This window comes from Pithys albifrons, chromosome 12 (genome assembly GCF_047495875.1).
Source record: "Pithys albifrons albifrons isolate INPA30051 chromosome 12, PitAlb_v1, whole genome shotgun sequence".
Taxonomy (NCBI): domain Eukaryota; kingdom Metazoa; phylum Chordata; class Aves; order Passeriformes; family Thamnophilidae; genus Pithys; species Pithys albifrons.
In genome coordinates this window covers 8315920-8336627 of record NC_092469.1, presented here as the reverse complement: position 1 = coordinate 8336627, position 20708 = coordinate 8315920, and the positions used below count along the sequence as shown (strand labels likewise).

The 20708-nt window shown below is 41.9% G+C and overlaps 1 protein-coding gene across 1 annotated transcript in view; it reads right to left on the bottom strand.

Annotated features, from left to right (window-relative positions):
- LONP2 (lon peptidase 2, peroxisomal) overlaps positions 1-15626 on the bottom strand; it is a 38589-nt gene extending 22963 nt beyond the window's left edge. Inside the window, exons 1-8 of the mRNA XM_071567882.1 lie at positions 15066-15626; positions 14037-14271; positions 13187-13318; positions 11814-11936; positions 10780-10943; positions 10481-10575; positions 9613-9871; positions 3361-3502 (exon numbers count right to left, since the gene is read on the bottom strand). Coding sequence (XP_071423983.1) covers positions 3361-3502; positions 9613-9871; positions 10481-10575; positions 10780-10943; positions 11814-11936; positions 13187-13318; positions 14037-14271; positions 15066-15298 — 1383 coding nt within the window. The 5' untranslated portion in view covers positions 15299-15626. The remainder of the gene's footprint in view (positions 1-3360; positions 3503-9612; positions 9872-10480; positions 10576-10779; positions 10944-11813; positions 11937-13186; positions 13319-14036; positions 14272-15065) is intronic.
- Positions 15627-20708: the final 5082 nt, after the last annotated feature.

The window sequence follows — 20708 nt, the reverse complement described above, 5'->3', positions numbered from 1 at the left end:
CAGAGTTTCTCTGGACTCATATTTCTTTGTCATGGTAACTACCTCCCAGAATAAGACATACAACAGTAATAAGCCCAGGCATTTAAAAAACATCTTGCAAAGCAAAGAGGACTGTTCTTCAGTTAGGTATCTGTGCTAAAGTTAAAGTTGAAAAGTTTTCAAAGATATTCAACTAATACCAAAATATTAAGCACAGAAAGAACATTCAGTGCACAAAACTTCTTGGCTAATTTATGGCCACAGCTCACATGCACACAAAGGCTTCTCTGTAACAGCTTTATGTTACCACAAAATCCAGAATAAGTTCCATGAACATTTAATTGCCTGGCTATGCTCCTGGTCTAATTTCCCTGCATACAAATAGTCACTATCAGGCACTTGGATCCATTTCTGTTTTCTTCTGTTTTTAACAGAGGTCATCTAAATTTAGACTAAAATATTCCCTTGTTAACGAACAGTAACTGGAAATAGGAAGACATTCTGTCTTGTTTAAGCAACAACTCTGCAGCAGCATTAGAACTAAACTCATATCAGCAATTATAAAACATCAAGCTTTGCTCCCCAGCTCCCAAGGTTATGGCAATTTTCTCCATGAATACATCCCATTGCAGACAGCGAGAGCTGAACACACCTGCACATTAGGGAAAAAAGGATGTGCCTTTTACACTTAATGATGGCACTCACTAAACAACAACCAGCAGAGTGGAAAGCAAGTGTACCAGTGAGGTGACCATCGACTGTTGTTTGCTTTCCTACATAACAGCCACCTCTGCTCCCTCCAGATGGACTTTCCAACAAGGCAAACCACAAAAAGCAGATGAAAATTAAGCTATTAGGTGCAGACACGAGTTGTCCATTAGAAGAGGTAAAGCACCTGCTTCAAGATGTTTAGACAGCGGTAGAGGGATACACAGACCTCGCAGGGGAGCAGCCCAGACATGGTTAACAGAGCAATTACTTCTCCAGATGCAACTAATGGTCAATTAGCAACGGCTTACATAAAGATTGCAGCCCAGGCAGACAGCTGGAAGCAAACCTGCTGAGACTCAGCTGGAAAAATCCATGGCAGGAGCCGAACATCACTGAGAATGTGGTTTTAAAATATAGAAAACACCTCAAAGCAGCAACAAAGTATCCAAAATTCAAACCCAACTAACTACAAAAGAAAGACATTTCATTTGCCCTCACCTGAGGTGATAAAAGAATACAATTGTTCTCTACTACAGGACAGGGAATGAAACACAAATTAAAAGAAACAGCAAAGGTTGATACAATGAACAATATTAATGCACAGATCTAGATTCGTTATTGGAACACTCCTTCCAAGAAATGCCAAATCACTGTGTCATTACTGCCTGGCAAACAGCAGCCAGCCAACTAACAAAATTTGATTTTCAGGTGTATTTATCCATGCATTGACCAGATTTAGGACAGCTGAGCTACACCATCTAAAGGACAAATGACAGAAGAAATATTAGCAAACTCAGACACAGAGCTCATTGCCATTACAGCAAAGAGTAAATAAAATTCCACAAGAGAAAACTAGAATGAAAATGCATGTGAATATGTTACACTCTCCTGCTTGTTTTCCTTGCATTTTGGCTTTTCATGCACCCTAGAAAAGTGTACTATGCATTTGAGAAATACAGGCAAGGGATGATAGCTGCTGTCATTCTTAACAGCTGAGGAAGTGAAGCCATGGCATTTTCTAGCAGATTTAAACTATTACTAGTTCATGTTAACATGCAAAGATCAAAACAGAGCTCTCAAACCACAGCCTGCTCGTACACTGATTTTCAAAGAACTAGTTGGCCTTGTCAAAACAGTAATTTTACAGTCTAGCAGGAAGAAAATAATGACGTTTGTAGAATGTCAATTGCCATTTCACTTGCAGTGTCATACACCAGCCAGATGAGCTCATGACACCTTCACTTGAGTAGCATTTTTCATATTCAAATCACTGCATTAAGCACTGTCAGTCAAAAGAGATATTAGAACTACTCTGGAGGCAAATATTATCAGAACCACTTTCATCCCCACTTACCAAAGTTACCACACCTTACATCTGATAACTGAGATGCTTCTGGGATCAGGCCCTAATTAACTTCAGTGAAAACAAGCCAGCTTAGCTCAAAATATGTGGGCAAGTATTTTTTACTAACCCACCCACTTTTGACTGAGACAGGTAAGGAACAATGACAGAAACTTTTCAGCTGGAACAGTGACAGGATGGTCCCTACAGCCAGAGGGTACATCAAAGAGGCAGAGTGTGAAAATAGTGTAAGGAAATTCTTAATGTGCCCAATACCAAAACCATTAAGTGCACTAGTGCTGCATCTGCTCTGCACTTCAGGAATTGTACTGGGATAGTGTCATATTCCAGAAAATAGAAGTCAGAAAGACGGTTCTGACAACTCATTGCTGCTTTCAGCTACATGATGACAAAGGAAGCTTGCAAGGCACAGGTCTCAATTCATCTTCATAATCACTCCAGTTTTAGCCTCCTGAAAACCTAACAACTAACCTGACTAGTAACATCTCAACACTTGATGGGATTTACAAAATATTACAACAATATCTCATTCACCAAAGTCCTTAATTGGATCTCCTGGATTTTACTTTGTATCTTTAAGCAAGGCAACTTTAAAACCTCTAAAACCTTTGTGATAAAATAATTGTACCATGTACTTCAAAATCAGATACATTTAAATCTTAGTCCAAGTCCCAGAATTTCAGAAGAAATGCACTTGTGGAAAAACTGACTCTCATTTAAAACTAACACCACACCATAAACAGGTAAGGAATGGGGATCTGTGACTTCAATGAAATATTTAAGTTTAGAAATATAATGATAAAGAAATGCTCCTAAAAGAACATACAACTAGTCCATATTACACACTGGATAAAATGCTTAGCTCAAACATAAGCTGGTACCATCAAAAGCTTCAAATATATATTACAATTGTTCCAAGAAAAAAAGAGAAAACTTGAAAAAGTCAACTACTGTCTGGCTGCTCTACAGTTCTTTCCTGCTAACAACATTTGGTCATTAAAAATCTGTCTTCAAGTTCCCCAAGTAAGAAACACATAAGGCTTGAACAGTATTTAAATATACAAACCACAAAAAGTTCATCCTTGTGTTTAAGTGCAGCTCAGTGAGGGTTATGGTACCTTATTTAGCACACTTTGTAACAGACTTTGCACTGTACCCGAGTAACTGACAGAAACCAAAAATGTCACAACTCAGTAGCATTTGAGAAATACTCGAGCAACAAAGATGGCACTGCCAGGTTACCTTTTGTCCAGTCAATCTTCTGAGACCAGTATTTTAATTCTTTTCTAAATACAAACCCCTCTTACCTCAAGCAGGGCTGCTGCAGGATCCCCCTGCAGGCTCTTGGCCAGTTTATCCACCTCATCCAGCAGGAAGACGGGATTGTTCACCCCCACAGTCTTGAGCCCGTTGATGATCCTGCCGGGCATGCTGCCCACGTAGGTGCGCCTGGGGAGAGGGGGAACAGGGGTGAGAGTGTGCAGGGCAGGGGAGAGGGAGGGAACAGGGCTGAGAGTGTGCCAGGGCAGGGGAGAGAGGGAGAACAGAGCTGAGTGTGTGCAGGGCAGGGGAGAGAGGGGGAACAGGGGTGAGAGTGTGCAGGGCAGGGGAGAGAGGGGGACCAGGGGTGAGAGTGTGCAGGGCAGGGGAGAGGGAGGGAACAGGGCTGAGAGTGTGCCAGGGCAGGGGAGAGAGGGGGAACAGGGGTGAGAGTGTGCAGGGCAGGGGAGAGAGGGAGAACAGAGCTGAGTGTGTGCAGGGCAGGGGAGAGAGGGGGCACAGGGGTGAGAGTGTGCCAGGGCAGGGGAGAGAGGGGGAACAGGGGTGAGAGTGTGCCAGGGCAGGGGAGAGAGGGAGAACAGAGCTGAGTGTGTGCAGGGCAGGGGAGAGAGGGGGAACAGGGGTGAGAGTGTGCAGGGTAGGGGAGAGAGGGGGGACCAGGGGTGAGAGTGTGCCAGGGCAGGGGAGAGAGGGGGAACAGGGGTGAGAGTGTGCCAAGGCAGGGGAGAGAGGGAGAACAGAGCTGAGTGTGTGCAGGGCAGGGGAGAGAGGGGGAACAGGGGTGAGAGAGTGTGCAGGGCAGGGGAGAGAGGGGGAACAGGGGTGAGAGTGTGCAGGGCAGGGGAGAGAGGGAGAACAGAGCTGAGTGTGTGCAGGGCAGGGGAGAGAGGGGGAACAGGGGTGAGAGTGTGCAGGGCAGGGGAGAGAGGGGGAACAGGGGTGAGAGTGTGCAGGGCAGGGGAGAGAGGGGGAACAGGGGTGAGAGTGGGCAGGGCAGGGGAGAGGGAGGGAACAGGGCTGAGAGTGTGCCAGGGCAGGGGAGAGAGGGGGACCAGGGGTGAGAGTGTGCCAGGGCAGGGGAGAGAGGGGGACCAGGGGTGAGAGTGTGCCAGGGCAGGGGCAGCAAAGCACAGACAACTCACAGGGAAATACAACAACAAGCAGCACTGTAACAATTCTTGCTTTTTTCGTGAAAATGTTTGGAACTAGTTAATAAAAATACAGAATATACGACTGAACTAAAACAAGCATTGTGGCAGCAGATGAAAATCTGAGCTCCATGGTGTACCAGTTGGTCTGGAAAGATAACCATATGCATCTAAGGATAGCCAAATTTTATGACTTGCAACCAATTTGTATGTTTCAGTACAAGCATCTTTGTACTCTAAGAACAAGCAGAAGCAGATCTGGGAACCTCATTAATACTAGTATTTTAATAATTACAATACTAGGATTTCATCATCACAACAGAGTTCAAACAGCATGTTACCAATCAGACCAAAATCTCAATTATGCTGAACTATCAATGCCCCCATAATATCCAGCATGCTTTAATACTCAGGAAAAAAATAATTTTATTTCCTGTGTCATTTCAATATGAAATGAAAAGCTAAACAGTGCAATTTAACAAAAAATTATGAGTTTGAATTTATTTAGTAAAATCAGGAAAAACTTTCTGCCACAACAACACACACGGAGCAACTGTATTTTGCATGCACAGATCCCCTGTTTGCTGCACTGAACACAATCTCTTCTGCTTGTGCCACAACTACGACAAATACTATAACTAAGAGGATGAAATTCTGGTCACTCAAGAAGAAAGAGGTACATTAAGTGCTGAATTACAGTGTCTATTTCATGAACCTCACAGAGCAGATAAGCAGAACAGGCCTGCTTTGCCACATGATCTGTTTTACTACAGTCCAAAATAAACAGGATGACATTTACTAAGATGAAACCAAAAATACCATGGGAGTAATTTCAAAAGTTACTAGAGACAACTTTAAATATAAAAAAAAAACTAACAAAACCAGAACCCAAACCACAAAGGAATTATCTAAGTTCCATGTAACATTTAACCACTGAGGAAACAAACTGCAGTTACTGTATTGAATTCTAGATGTGAACAAAAATAAAAGCTTTGAAGATCTTCTAAATAGCCAGCAATGCAAGAGAAGTTCAGTTTGCCTCTTACCACCTTCCTGAGGCAGCTGCTAAAGCCTGAAGCAGCCAGCAATGCAATGCTTTGTCACCTCCCTGCTTTTGTGTGCAGCAAGGAGGGGATTCCTCTCACTGAGGGATGTGCTGTGTCACATTTATTACAGAGCAAGTCTCTGCATGGGGAGCTATGACAGCACCTCCTCCTCCACCTGCACATGGACACCTTGCCAAAAGGATGGAAGGATTCTATAAAATGCAATCACAAAATTACCAGACTGGAGCAAAGTTGAAGTACACAGAAATAAATCAGTTACCAGTGTAACCAATTTAATCATTGTAGCAATTTGGGCACTTCTTTGGGGTTTGGGTTTTTTTTCTTATGGTTTTTTTGTGGGTTTTATTTTGTTTTGTTTGATGGTGGTGGTTTTGTTCTTGTCTGCATTGTTTTTAACAAAAGGTACTCACTGCACTAGAGAGTAATTTTATAAGAGACAATGCAGCCCAACCTTTTCTAATATTCTGTTTATGCCAGTAATAGGATAACATAATTAGGTAAACATTAAACATTCTTTTTTCTTGCTTGGTACATTATTCTCAAGTTCATGCTTAAAGACATTACACATTTATAATGCATGTTTCTGTTTTTATATAACCAGAATTCTACCTGATCATTTTAAATTCTATAAAATTTTGGACTATCTTGTGTCCCATCTAGTTTTAAGAAACAGATTTATTTTATAAACTAAATGAAGGCAAAGAGGTGTAACAGTCTAAATCTGTGATACATCTTCATTTATTAGAGAGGGACCAATACCTATTATAACATTAAACAAAGACTGACAATCTCCAAGGGTGTATGTCCTTGGTAAGACAGGCCCTGCAGGTATTTACACATAAACCCACAAGAATATATTAAAATTACAAGCAGATATGGCCATTTATCTCTCTGGATATTAACTTTTGCCTTGTAAGTTGTGAAACAGAACACTGCACTTTGTGAACACTAGTCCCAAATACGGTATTATTCTTTATTTCATTATTTTTGCTAGGGTTGAAATGAAGAGAAGCAATATTCTACACGAGCATTTTTGATGATACAATGCAGCTTTGCTCATCTTTGATGCAGTTTCTTTCCATGCACCAGGCCTGGAAGGACAGTCAGCTGCTTCTCACTCAAACAGAAAGCACAGATCGTTTCCTGCTTATCTCACTTCCGCAGGAACACGTCGAAAAACCCCCTAAGAGTTCATGCCACAAAACTTCTGTAATTCAGTAGACTCTTTACTTGTTAAGTCAGTGAAAAGTTAAATGAAACACTAGAGTTGTACAGCATGTCATTAGGAATTATATAACCTCGAAAAGGCAGAAAACCAGGTGGGAAATCCAACCTTCTTGGTTCTCCCAATGTAAACTAGGAATGTACAGGAACTGGAACCCTCAGAGCAGTGCCAGTGTTACTGACAGAAACATGACTCACTGTCTTCATGCTGATCTAAGGACAAAGAGTTCTACATCATTTTTAACTGCAGAGGCAGAAAAGGATAACAAAGTTAGTGCCACCAAAGAGGCTATTTCTGAACTTGGCTACGCAACAAGGTCACAGCTAATTGTGTTTGCAAGGCCAGAGGTTGTGCCTGCCCAAGGACTTCAGGAATATCTCTGTGCTTTGTACTTGTACAGCAAAGCTGTTCCTCTCGTGACTGGAACTGCCTGAGGGGTGTTTTTTCCAGTGCAACAAGGCCTGTGCTGGTCCTTCTGCCAGCTGTGCTGGTGACAAACCAGTGCAGGGAGCAGGTGAGGAATCACCTCTCCTCACGCGGGGCAGCCTGAATAAATCCTCAGCAAAGGCCTAAGCCCAAGGTAAACTCTTCAAACTTCCAGAAACTGAAAAGCAATGGTAATGTAAGAAAGAGCTTCACAGGAAGGTGAGGAAGAGCTTCACACTTATCTCACCAGCACAACTATAAATAAATGGCACAATTACACCTTTCCTTTTCAAAAACAGAAAACCACACACACACACAAGAGATAGGCTCATACGGTTCCTGTAGAACACAAAATATCAATACTGAGGAGATTTTAAATGCAGTAAGCTTGCAAAAAGAACTGTAAGTAATCCTTCAGGGTTGTTTGTTTTGTTGGGGTTTTTTTTTAATACAAGTAAACTACAAAAGTAAACCAGAAAAATTTAACATATGGTATAGATGAGGGGTAAATGCAAACAGCAGCTGAAGGATGTCTGATAAAACAGTTCTGGTTTTGTACCAAGATGATTAGTTCATTTTGAGAATACAGAACAGTAGCTGCTGCTCTTCACCCTGTCAGAAAGATTCACAACCCCAGCTGCAGGCACATGATCCCCACTGAAATGGTAAAACCTGGGCGTTTCCAACTGCCCCATTTCCACATCACGTGGAGCAGCAGTTACTTAAACACACGCCCCACCCTGCTGCCCTCTAACACATCTGACTCTGCTCAGGCTCTGTCTGCATTTTTCACTTACAACAGGAATAGGCAGCCCAAGTCAATGCTATTTCAGGCACTGTTTGCTTACAAGTCAAGCACAGTTCCTTTTTAATGTCCTAGTACATTTAGTACATGTTTTTCAGTGTTTAGTAGGTACATACAGTCTCATTCTTCTGCAATGTTAATGGAATCCTTAAGCCCTAAAGCCTAATAAGGAACTTGGAGAAGAAAAAGAATGTCTCCTAACATGTAATATTAGAAAATCAGCCTACCCAACAGTAAACCTCAGAACACAACAGCCTGTGTCTCCTCCACTTCTAGACTACCTCTGATTCCTCCCTCTGACTGCCACCCAATGCACAATATGGATTCACTTGATTGGGAATAACTTCAAGGATTTATTCATGCAAAAGGACATTACAGAGGCTGTAGTTCTAATCTGATTAAATCTTATGCTGAGCAGCAGAAAAAAACCCCTAAGCATAATGTCAAAAACAGTATGCAACAGTTGGTTTTGATTTTACCTATAAAATCTTGGAAGAGCAGTCAGTTACAAGGGATTCCTGGTACCAACTGCTCTAAAGTTTGGTTTTAAACCATACACTTGTTTGTTGAAGAGTAACCCCACAATACTCCTGCTAATTCTAGATTATATTTTCCTTTTCTGGTGAAAAATAAACTCTCCTATCAAATACTTTCCATCAGCTAATTTCAAGTAAATTTTTAATCTGAAATTTATACTGGTCAGCCTCTAACACGCATTAATAATTTAATAATGCCCTCAAAAATGTGTGAAAGCCACAAACACCTGAAGTTAAATGTTTTTTAAAGGCTCTATCACACGACTGTCTTTATTCTTTATTAGGTCTAAGCACAAGACAGAAAGTTTGACTTTGTTTCTAATGTCAAGTTGAAGAGGTAGTTTCCCTGTTCCAAAGGCTTCAGTCCTTTCTGCCCTGGAAAAGCTATTCCTGTTCCCAACGCTGAGTGTTCCACAGCCTCTAGTGGCTTCAGCTCGAATAGCAACGTGCTGGTGAATAAGAAGTTGTGTTTAGGACCATAAGTAATCTGAAACATCAGAATTCTTACTGACTAAACAGTGATTGCCCACAGTTTCTGAATCACAGGAGTAACAGGTAGTGAAGGGGGAGGAGGACAGAGTTGGGCTCTTTTTCCACCAGTGTGTCCGTGGATGGGTCAAAGGGCCAGCTCTGCACACCTGGACAGCTCCAGTTCAAACAAAGGTGCCACAAACCCCAGGGGGCTGCTGGGTACACTGACCAAACCTACACTAGGAAAAAAACTTAGAGATGGCTCTTTCAAGCTACAAACACCAGGAAGTGTCAAACACTCTGGAAAACAACACTCCTGAGCACTTGCCACAGGAGATGCACAGCAATAAACACGCTGCTCATCTTACCAAGGGTGCTGAACTAAAGGTCTACAAAACAACTGTGAATTTTCGAGTTGTCATTGTACAAATGCACCATGTTGTCACTTTTTCCTCTTTCATACTGGATACCAAAGAAAAATCAATAAATACCTACCATTGCTTCAAATAAGCAGGATTTTTCTGCATTAGCTGAACAATGAAAATAATCAATACATTCTGCAGAGAAAAAATTGCAATTAGGAAAGGAAGAAGCAGTTACCTGTGGCCTCGAATATCAGACTGATCACAGACTCCTCCTAAAGCAATTCTGTGGAATTCTCGACCCAAAGTCTTTGCAATTGATCTTCCAACACTAGTTTTACCAACCCCTGGGGGCCCCACAAAACAAAGAATGGGCCCTTTGAGGTTGTTTTTAAGCTGTCGCACAGCTAAGTACTCCAAAACTCTCTTCTTCAGCTTCTCCATAGCATAATGATCATTATCCAGAACAATCCGAGCTGCTCGGATTTCAAGGCGATCTGTCAGTGCAAACAGAAGAGAGATCAGCACACTGGCCTGTAAAAATGGTTACTAATCTTTCCTCACTCTCCATTCTTGCATACTGTTTCTGTACTGATAGTATCAGCCTCACAACTTTTGAAAACTGGTACAAAGAGGACATGATAATCAGTTTTTCTATTGCACCTCAAGTTGTAATTATTAAAATTAACTACAATTGTGCTTTTCCATCCTTTTGCTCCTTACCAAACTTGCTTACCTTAAGATATACCAGAACCTTTTTCAGGAAGATCAATGCTACAGAAATGTTCAGAAATCTTTTTGTCCAACATATAGAAAGTATTGGTTGCTCATTTCTTCATTATTTTTGATACATGTTAGCACAAATTGTAAGTAATAACCCCTTCATTTTTCTGTGAAACTGTTCCTAATACTTTTTAAATTCATATTCTTAAATGTACAGTTGAGCTACACAAGGTATTCAGTATAGATATCACTGAAGTCTAAAGGTCTACCTGGCTTAAACTAACATATTAATGATGTTTTTACAAGACAGAACTAAGTACTTGATGGTTACTTGTCCTAAAATGTCTATGCAAGAGACAATCACCAAAAATAGAAGGGTTTACCTTTTGTGCTCTTGTTCCATGGCAATTCTACCATCAATTCCAAGTAATTTCTTGTCAAAGCATATTCTGGCATTGACTGAGGCATCTTCTTTAACCTGGAGATATACGCACTGAATTCATAAGGGCAACCAGGAATTAACTGCAAAGTCAGACTCTCCTGCACCACGAGATTGCTACTGAGCAAAACTGACGTTTAAAATAATTTCCAAAACACAACCAACACAAACATGTATCAATTGACAAAGGTTTGCAAAATTTGTGTTGAAATATAAAATATGAGAAGAAACCACCGTTTTTACCTTTTAATTTCCTTAAGACAAACTTTAAGAGCTTGTTCTGACATGCTGGATGTTCTAATCTTTTTTTCCAGCATGACCACATCATCATGATCTTCTTCTTCCTCCTCATCTTCTGTAGTGTTTGCAACGTGGCTGATTCTTCTATTAGGGCGAATAGCTACAACCTAAGAAGTGGAGAACAGAGTCAGAGAACAGCATCAGGTCTTGTTCTTTAAATAAGGGCTGCACTTTGGCTTTGAATGTAAACCAGGGCATAAACACATGAGGTGCACAGAAAAATACTGAAGATTTTACTTAACCATAACTTAGCAAAGTGTTATTGGTACAACAATAGAGTTCTTACTTTACACTAAGTATTCCCTAAGTGCATTTATCATATAGTCTAAACCAGCAAACCACAGAAAACAAGAACAAAACTGAAGGGAGTATTTGTGATTTTTCAAGCACTGCAGCCCCTCATATTAGGCAAAATAAACCTAATCTTTACAAAATGGGTAAGTCTCTCTCACCCTTTTCCATTTCTCAGTTACTTCCCATTGACTAACCTGCACAAGTGCAGTTGGATGCAGGAAAAGTCTAAGCTGCCATACCTTACCAAGCTGCATTTTACAGTGCACATTGTTCATCTGAATGTCCAAAAGCCACCATTCACCTGCAATGCCACCAGTTAAAGATACACCTTTCACTGCACAGGCCAAAGCTCAATGTGTGCATACCATGCAAGTGAACTGGGCATCAGATACCTCTTTAAAGGAATCTGAGCATTTATTCAATGTCAGTAAGCAGGTAAGTAAGTAAATAAATAAAGTAATAAAGTCTAGGCAGTTTAAAAGAAACATTTTCTCCTTTAGGTATCCAAACAGCCAAAGTTGCCAGCTGGGTGCTCTCTGCACCTCCAGACTTACCATCAAATGTTATGACTATACATTAAAGTTTTGCACAATTAAAATCATGCACATTCATTAGCCTGTTTAAAAAGTGCATCTTTTTACTGATTTAGGATGCTTAAGTATCCCAAATGTAAAGATCCATACCCTTTTATCATCATCCTGTTTGGGCTTTCTTGTTTTCTGGAGCAGCTTCAGGCCTTCAATCTGTCTCACAAGCAGTGGTATGGTCATCTTGAACCGTTCCTCCAGCCGAACAGCATCTAAAATCTGAGGGCAAGAGCTGTCAGTGGGCACCACGTTCACACCGAGCCATCACCAGTTTGTGGGCAGAGAACATGGAGGGGACAGTCACTGCCTTCTGACCAGAGCTACAGAATAGATGTACTAGGAAAAATGTTGCAAGAAAAGCAAAAAGAATACTGCACACAAAATCTGTCCTCAAGGGTCTGGATGATTGAACTACATGCACTCCAAACTAGAAAAAAAGTCCTTTATTCTGCCTCTTTTTAAGTGTTACAATATTTCAGTTGCATTTTCTGCAGCAAACGTCTATCAACGTTCTGTTTTTCAATTCCTGAGCCTCAGGAAAGAGCTGGCCATCTAAGAAAGTTAAATGACTTCCTTGGTTAACCCAGGGAAAAAAAGTCCTTATACCTTAAGATTTCTCTGTTGTGAGATTTTTATGTTTGTTTTTTTTAATTGTATACACATTCCATTTTCACATTGAATTCATATATGTAAATGGGTAGAATTCTGCTCCTCTGTATTTCCACAGCTTCCAAGGGCTGCTCTTTTCTTCACAAATTCAAATAAAAAGGAACACACTGAAGTTAATAACTAGTGTACCTTCCTCCAGCAGGATATTCAGCTGTATTCACCTTCCCTTCACATTACTGCATTAATTTCTCTGTGTGGGGCTTTGAAAGAACCTGACTTACACCTTCAATTCCAGGTGCAGCAATACCAGTGACAAAGGGAACAAAACTTACAGACACAGCAAGCAAGTACAGAAATCAGACTAGTAAGAATCAAGCCATAAAGATCATTCTTGCATGAAGTTACACTGACATATGATGGACATTTAACCTGTGTACCAGTATTTAAAGAAACCATATTTTAAGATGTTTTAAAAAAGACTTTAAGAAATTACTCTGAAGCTGTTAGTATGATCTGTCAGCTGTGATGGGTAAGCAAGGTTTCAACACAATTTTAGATTTATCATCTTCAGCATGGGAAGGGGAAGTCTGTGCTGTATTTATTGTTTAATAAAATGAACCATTTCCAAGGCTAACTAGATGAATTTGGCTGTTAGGTGAGTTCTGGCACATATACAGATATTAACACTTTAAACAACAGCATAACTTCTTACAATCATTCATGCTCAGCTGTAACACAAATACCTGCTGGAACAACATCATCACTGTACAGTAAGCAATTTCAAAATTATCTAAAAGTGACTGACCATAAAATAAGTTATCAAATACCTAATTGTCTTAAAAAGTTGAAGACCATGATACCTGAAGCTTCTCTTGGTTGGATGTACGGATGATGGAAGTCAGTATATCTGGCAAAGCTTCTCTAGGCAGATTGTCCAGAAGACGTCTCAGCTTTGCAACTGCAGGCACTGACATATCCAGCATCTCAACCAGCTGTAGGAAACACACCATGAACAACATTAATGGGTTTTTTATATTATCTGAGTATCTGACCTAAACAGGATTGCATCTTTCACTGTGAAGCATGTCTAGACAGTTTGCCAAAAAGCTACTGAAATAAATTCACAAAAAATTCACAGAAGAGGCACTAACTCAGCAAAGAGCATCAAGCCTTTGTGTTTTCTCCTTTTTTGAGAAGTTCAGAAATATCATTGCGGCCTTTTTATTTCAATATCTACATCTCTAATTTCCCAAGCACACTCTGTTTAAAAATTTCCTCAGTTATCTTAAGTCTCCTAAACATTCCTTAAACTCAAATTCATTATATCCAGTTTATACATACATCTGTTTATAAGCAAGGTTTTTTCCTTTTAATAATTAAAAAAATCCATTATATATATTTTCATATACAGGTATTTAATAGTGGGGAAATTAATCAAAAGTATTCCTTTTACTGGACTGTGCATTGCTATATATAAAATACTAATTTATCATAGCACTAACACACGGAGTTAGACTCATCCTGCATTGAGCTGTACAGCCACCCTGGAACGTGACACAGAAACCTCAGCTATAACAAAAACACTTATTTTGTAGCAGAAACATTGAAACTTTACTGAAAAAGATAAGAAATAGAAAAACAGAAGGGCAGCTAGGAAACAAATAAAAAGCCCAAATACATGCATAAATAACTGAAATTATGACATATTACCTGCACTGCATACTTGTAGAATTGTTCTGACAGCTCTCCAAGCTCCTCCTCAGATTTATGCTGATTAGTAAACTGCTCAAGTCGATCCAACTGCTCCACTTCAGCAACGGGGTACGGCTTCTCCTTGAGCAGCTGCAGGATCTGGAACCGGCACAGGCCCGTGACCAGCAGCGTGTAATGAGGCTTGGGCCAGTTGCTGCCAACCACCTGGACTGCCAAGGCAGCAGTGCCAATCCTAAAACAGATCACATCCTTGTTCTATTTGCCACCTTCCACCAACATTCTGTGTGCCTCCTCAACAGAAGCAATCGAGCCACAAGGCTGCAAGACCCTTCTGGGTCACAGCTCCTTATTACAACAGGCAACCAAGTTATACAATTTCCTTTGTAACACTGACTGCAAAGCCAAAACCCAAACCTCAAAATGAATGAATTAATTGAAAACCCAACAAAGATACTGTAATATAGTCATGCAATTTAGAAACCCATGTAATTCCTTCATAATTAATGGACGCTGGTGTGGACAGGCAGCTGACAGTTCTGCCCAACCAGGCCCTGTGTTTGCAGGTCACATTTCCCGGTGAGACACTGCCCGCCTCGGGCTCAGCAAACGTTTCACATCACAGCGCCTCTTTATACACTTTTAAAATAGAGTATTTCCTTACCAAACCTCACTAAGTCTGGATAAAGTTCGGAGAGAGAGAGTTACAGCACGTTTTACTCGTACTTTACCCCACAGAAACACAATTAGTTTTCATTTTACACGAACAAGGCCACTCTCCGTGTTACACACAGAGTGAAAAACGCCACTGTTTACCAGCTGGGACAGCCCTGGCTTGCGTTCTTTGACCTTATTTCCCTCTACCCCTTTAGTCTGCTTTTCCAGCCTCTCCCTCCGGACGCCTCCCGCTCCGGCCTCGACACCTCGCACGCCGGGCCGGCGCAGGACGAGGTTTCCCCGAGGGGAGAAGCCTTTCCCACAGACAGCCCCAACCCCCCGGGGGCGGAGGGGAGCAGGACCGGGCCGAACCTGTGCAGGGAGGGCAGGTCGTCGCAGTCGGAGGTGGGGTCGCTGGTGTTGGGGATGACGCCGATGATGGTGCTGCGCAGCGAGGTGCCCTTTAGCAGCCGGCTGCGCACCAGCTGCATGTTGCGCGGGGAGTCCACGCTGGTGCGCATGGTGGAGCCGGGCAGCAGCACACCCTCGTGGGTCAGCAGCAGCGGCAGCCGCGTCGGGATCTGGATGGCGCTGCCCGAAGCCATGGCCGCCCGCCACCTTCACACCGCCCGCGACACTCACACCCACCTGGGACCCCTCACACTGCCCCCGGGACCCTCACACCGCCCGAGTCCCTTCACACCCACCCGAGTCCCCTCAACCCGCCCGGAATCCCTCACACCACCCTCGGGACCCTGACACTGCCCGGGACAGTCACACCGCCCAGGAGGACCCCTCGCACCGCCCCCGTCCCTTCCCTTACACCCACCCGGGACCCCTCACACCCGTCTCTACCGTCACACCGACCCCTTCCCTCACACCGCCCGGGACCCCTCACACCGCCCGCAGCCCCTCACACGGCCCCGCCGCCATGCCCGGCCCTCCCCTGGCGCCGGCGCGGCCCCGCCCCGTACGGGCTCCGGCAGGGCCCGGCTGAGCGTCCCGTCCTGTCCCGTCCCGCCCCGTTCCGCCCCGCTCGGGCCGCTGCGGCCCCACGGCCTGCCCCGGCCTCGGGACTGCTCCCCGCATCTGTCCCGGTGCTCTCCCCGGTGCTCCCGGGGCTGTTCCAGCCGTTTCTCCTTCCAGACGCCGAGCCCGGTGCGCTTCCCGGCCCGCTCCCCGCGGCCGCCGGCAGGGGTCAGGCTGGCACCGGCGACGGGCTCTGGGAACAGAATCACAGAATCATGGATTCAATTGGGTTGGAAAAGACCTCCGAGATCATCAAGTCCAACCCTTGGTCCAACTCCAGTCCCTTTACCAGATCATGGCACTCAGTGCCACGGCCAATCTCACTTTAAAAACCTCCAGGGATGGGGAATCCACCCCCTCTCTGGGCAGCCCATTCCAATGCCTGAGCACTCTCTCTGCAAAGAATTTTTTTCTGAGATCCAACTTCAATTTCCCCTGGCAGAGCTTGAGCCCATCGTGCCCCCTTGTCCTATTGCTGAGTGCCTGGGAGAAGAGACCAACCCCCACCTGGCCAGAACTTCCCTTCAGGTAGTTCTAGACAGTGCTGAGGTCACCTCTGAGCCTCCTCTTCTCCAGGCTAAACACCCCCAGCTCCCTCAGCCTCTCCCCACAGCACTTGTGCTCCAGTCCCTTCTCCAGCCTCGTTGCTCTTCTCTGGCCCCACTCCAGCACCTCAATCTCTTTCCTGAATGGAGTCACTTGGTTCTGGTACACACTGTCTAGGAATTATAGAGACCAGTGTACCATCTATTAAAAGTCATACCTTAAAGTAAGCTAGACACTTTAATTGGATGAAATAGTAAAGATCCAAGATTTTGTAGAGTTAAAGACAAGATTTTGCAAGTTTGACAGGTCATGTCATTGAACAAAGAAAAGACATGTCTAACAGTGATGAAGACACTTCAAGACCACCCGAAGGATGAAGTCAGGAGACCACTACTGAAATTTCAAGCCAAAAGGAAAGCTCCGCCCAAGATTTTGCCCAGCATTAATATGGAAATTAGAAGGTGTTAACTATGAACTTAAGACTGTATAAATAGCTCATTTTACACAAACAAGTTAGGCAAGTTTTTGCCCAGTATGAGCTGTCTTGCCTCCAATGTTGTCAATAAATACCTTTGCTGCTGAAAAGACAAAAAGCTTCTTAGCAGTTATTTATTTCAAAGCGTTTTTCGCTATCAGAATTTTTTTCTCCATTGGTGAAATGAGGTGCAATATCAAAATTGCATAATGCAGTGAACCACGTTAGCCAATCTCTTGTTAATCACTGACTTGCATGATTCACGTTGAGCAAAGGTAATCCTGCACAGAGGGGAAACCACAGTAACAACAAACAGATCATTTGAAATGCTGCAAAAGGACAGCTGCAATAAAAACCTCTGCTTAATCATGTGGTTTATTAACACTTAATCTCTTGGCCTACTGGAAAGTGCAATTTGGAAATACCAACTATATATTTAAATGCAAGAAGTTATTACAGCTGAGACAAATATCTTCTAAACCAACTGCCTTGGTTAGTTTAGAAAGAAGCTGGAATTTAATATACTAGTGAACGTGACATTTATAAAACATTAATATAAAAGGGCACATAACAGGAATATGGAAAGCATTCCGTGACTTTCCGAATGTTAAATATAATTACTCTGTAAACATATGTTCAACACTCACAAATGTTTAAATATCCTTAACTATATTTGTTTGGAAAGTGAACACAATCAGAACGTAAAGGTTAAATATTTGCTCATCACATTTATTGATGAATTTTCTCAGTTTGAGTATTTTGATTAAAAAGAGAATCTACCAATCTCTTCATGTTTATTCTCTGGACTACCATTTTTTCCTTCCCTCAGAGATCACTGGTCCCTGTGGTCATTAAAAATAGTTTCTTCATTCATTCTGGAGCTGTATCAAAAAAATCTCAATGATTACCTTAAGATTCCTTTTAAATTCTACTGAACAACCCTTGATACCCAGGGCTGTATTTTACTGGATGTACTAAGCGTGCAACACAATAGGGTCACATCCTGATTGTGATGTCTAGATAGTACTTGGTCCCCCAAATTGTATTTTGCTTAAATAGAAACAGATCATGTTTGAGTACCAACCTTTCAGAATGTTTTTCTGGACTAGCAGAACATTTCATGATACATGGAGAAACAGTCCAGCAATAAGTATTAAGATGTGCCTCCAGCTCAGAGGATTTAAGATTAAAAGGGACAACTGCCAAATGGTCTGACTGATACTCACCAGCAACTTCTGCATCAAGTCCATAGTTTCTGACTTAACGCTGTATCTCAGAGATGTCCAGCCTTGGTTTAAGGAGTGACTAAACAGAAATTCACCCCATCTATGGCTATGCTGTTCAATAGTTGATTATGTGGTTAAAATTTGCCCTTTGTTTACTTTGTAATCTCAGAGACTGGCTTCTGTTGTATTGAGTAGATTGAACAGTTGCCCACTATAAGGGCAACACAACCAATATTCCATCATCAAGTTACATCTTAACTTTGAGCTTCTCTGTGAGCCCCATTTCTCAGTTTTCAAATAAAATCTCATCCTTCTCAAAATGTAAGCAGCCTGTACCTCATCTTCCAATACTTGTCTTGCAAATGTCATATAAAGGGAGTAATGTCTCCATTTAATGTTCCCTTTCTATGGAATCAAGTCTGGAGTTAATTGGGGTGTAACACCACTCCTCTCAGCTCAAGTACTAATGCCTTGCTCTGGATGTAGCATGAGCCTGACTGATGGGGATGGGTGTCAGTGGAGTATGGTCCAGGACAGTGAATGCTGTAGCAGATGGTGTAGTGCACCCCTGGTTCCTCTTTAATAAATCTGTGCCCTGCAGAGTCTCCTGCTTCCACTCTCTGAAGCTGGACTGACACAACTGGACCTCATAAAATTTTCATTGATAAAACAGATGGGCACTGGTTTAAATCCCAGTTCAACATGGTACAAACCCACCTCCTTCACATTAAGTTTGTAACCAATCCTCTTCATTTCATGTCCTGACAGGATAGCATTGCTCTTCCTGAGCTTGCTGGCAAGGTCATACTCGTGAGACATGTTTCTTTGAAAAGTAATGCAATTCACAGATTTATTTTATACCTGTAAAACTCATAACTTTTTCTTCTCTCCCCACCTCTACTCAATTTCTTCCATTTACACAAACACTAGAGAGTTCAGCATTTCCAAAACCAAGACTAAGGTACCTCACAAAGAAGACTTGAGGTTAATGTGTTGGAGATTAAAACTCACTTCTCCTAAGATGTGCATAGACTTCTCTTCTGCCCCCTCACTGGCACTGTCTAAAGTTCTCAAGCCCTCTGCAGTTATGTTATAAAACAAGATACTCAATCTGTCATCAGAGTTTTCTCCTTCTCATACTGCTTCTATTTTATCCTTGCAGATTGTTGATGCAGTGGTGTTCTTTAGGAACTATTTCTGTCTGGTCTCAACTGCCATGTCAGTGAATTAAAGAGAAAAAGAAGTTTGCCCATTTTCTTAACAAATTCTCTCTCTACTGTGTGAAAATTTAAGAGCTTCTCTTAACAAACACATTATCTGGCTCCCAACAAAGCACATACGCTTAAAGGTGCTATGAAAAGATGCTTTGAATTGATTCAAGGTGTATTTCTATACATCAATTAATATGAGACATGCAATAAGGAATATACAAGACTGGTATAATATAAAGAATTTACTGTCAGGATTTTGTAATGCATAGGATGATAAAACTTACATTTTGCAGTCTTCTGAGATGAGAGATTACATGGGTGCATGATCAATCCCCTGTGCACAGATGGACTACATAACTTGTCTGTTCTTTAGATTATTTTCCTCAATACTGTTTTCTCTACCCCAAGTGCTGAATGTATCCTACTGCTTCCTGCCATCTTGGAGTGCATCACCAATACCTCAAAAATCTTTAAAATGCCATAACTAGTAAGTTTATGTAAAACTATTGAAAGGATGTCATAACTGAACTGCATTTTAAAGTACATGTGTTTTCTACTCACTGAGGTTGAAGTGGAAATTTAAAAATCTGGAGTTTAATGTAGGCTTAGTAATACATATCCTCAATCACCCTTTCTTCACACACAAGAATCTGTTTGTTTTTTTTCACAAGCTGATTGATTAAAAGGCTCTCAGTTGGTTATGTAAGCACAGCACATGAAACCCATGCCAGGAATTGCTGGCAGCACGTTCCTGCCTGAAGAGTGCGAGACCTTTCAGAACTCTCTGAAGCTCCATGTAGGATCCTCTCACAGCAATTGTAAAATGCATTTTGGAAGTGCTAACAGACCTCACCAGAGCAGCTGAACTTAAAAACTTAATCTTTTATTCAAAAGCCTCAGTTCCAAGAAAGGGAGTGGGAAGGAAATACACAGAAAAAAAAAATCAAAGTTACTGTTCAGATTTGAAACTTGAGCTGGAATAACATGAGGCAGAGACAGTTCTTGCCTGTCTCACACCAGATGCATACACACCCCAAAAATAGTAAGGATTCAGACAATCTTCTGAAGGACAGGAAATATCCATGGAAAATTAAAGAAATGCCATCAGTAGAGCTGTGCTGATTAACACTCAGATGAGGATACAGCTGAAGGAATTGAAAGAAAATTTCACTCACACTTAGTTTTGCTGCACCCATTGTCATGCTACCTGGAATGTATTTTTCTCTTTAATCTGCATACTGCCAAATCAGCCATTTTAGGGAATGCTAGTGAGAGTTAAAAATATGTTTCCTTAGTAAAATGTAACTGAATGAAAGAGCTGAAGGGGCTGCATTTGAGGCTCATATATCTTTGGTATGGTTTTATAAGCTTAGCCCATTTTTTAACCTTACAAAGTGGAAAAAGTTTGGCTTGTAACTAAGGGCAATAAATTTGCTCCTGAAACCAAGAACATTGTCACCAAATAAGAGAAACATAGAAAATAATGGCGTTACTGCCACAGTTTATTGAAGTAAATGTTCTTCCAAGT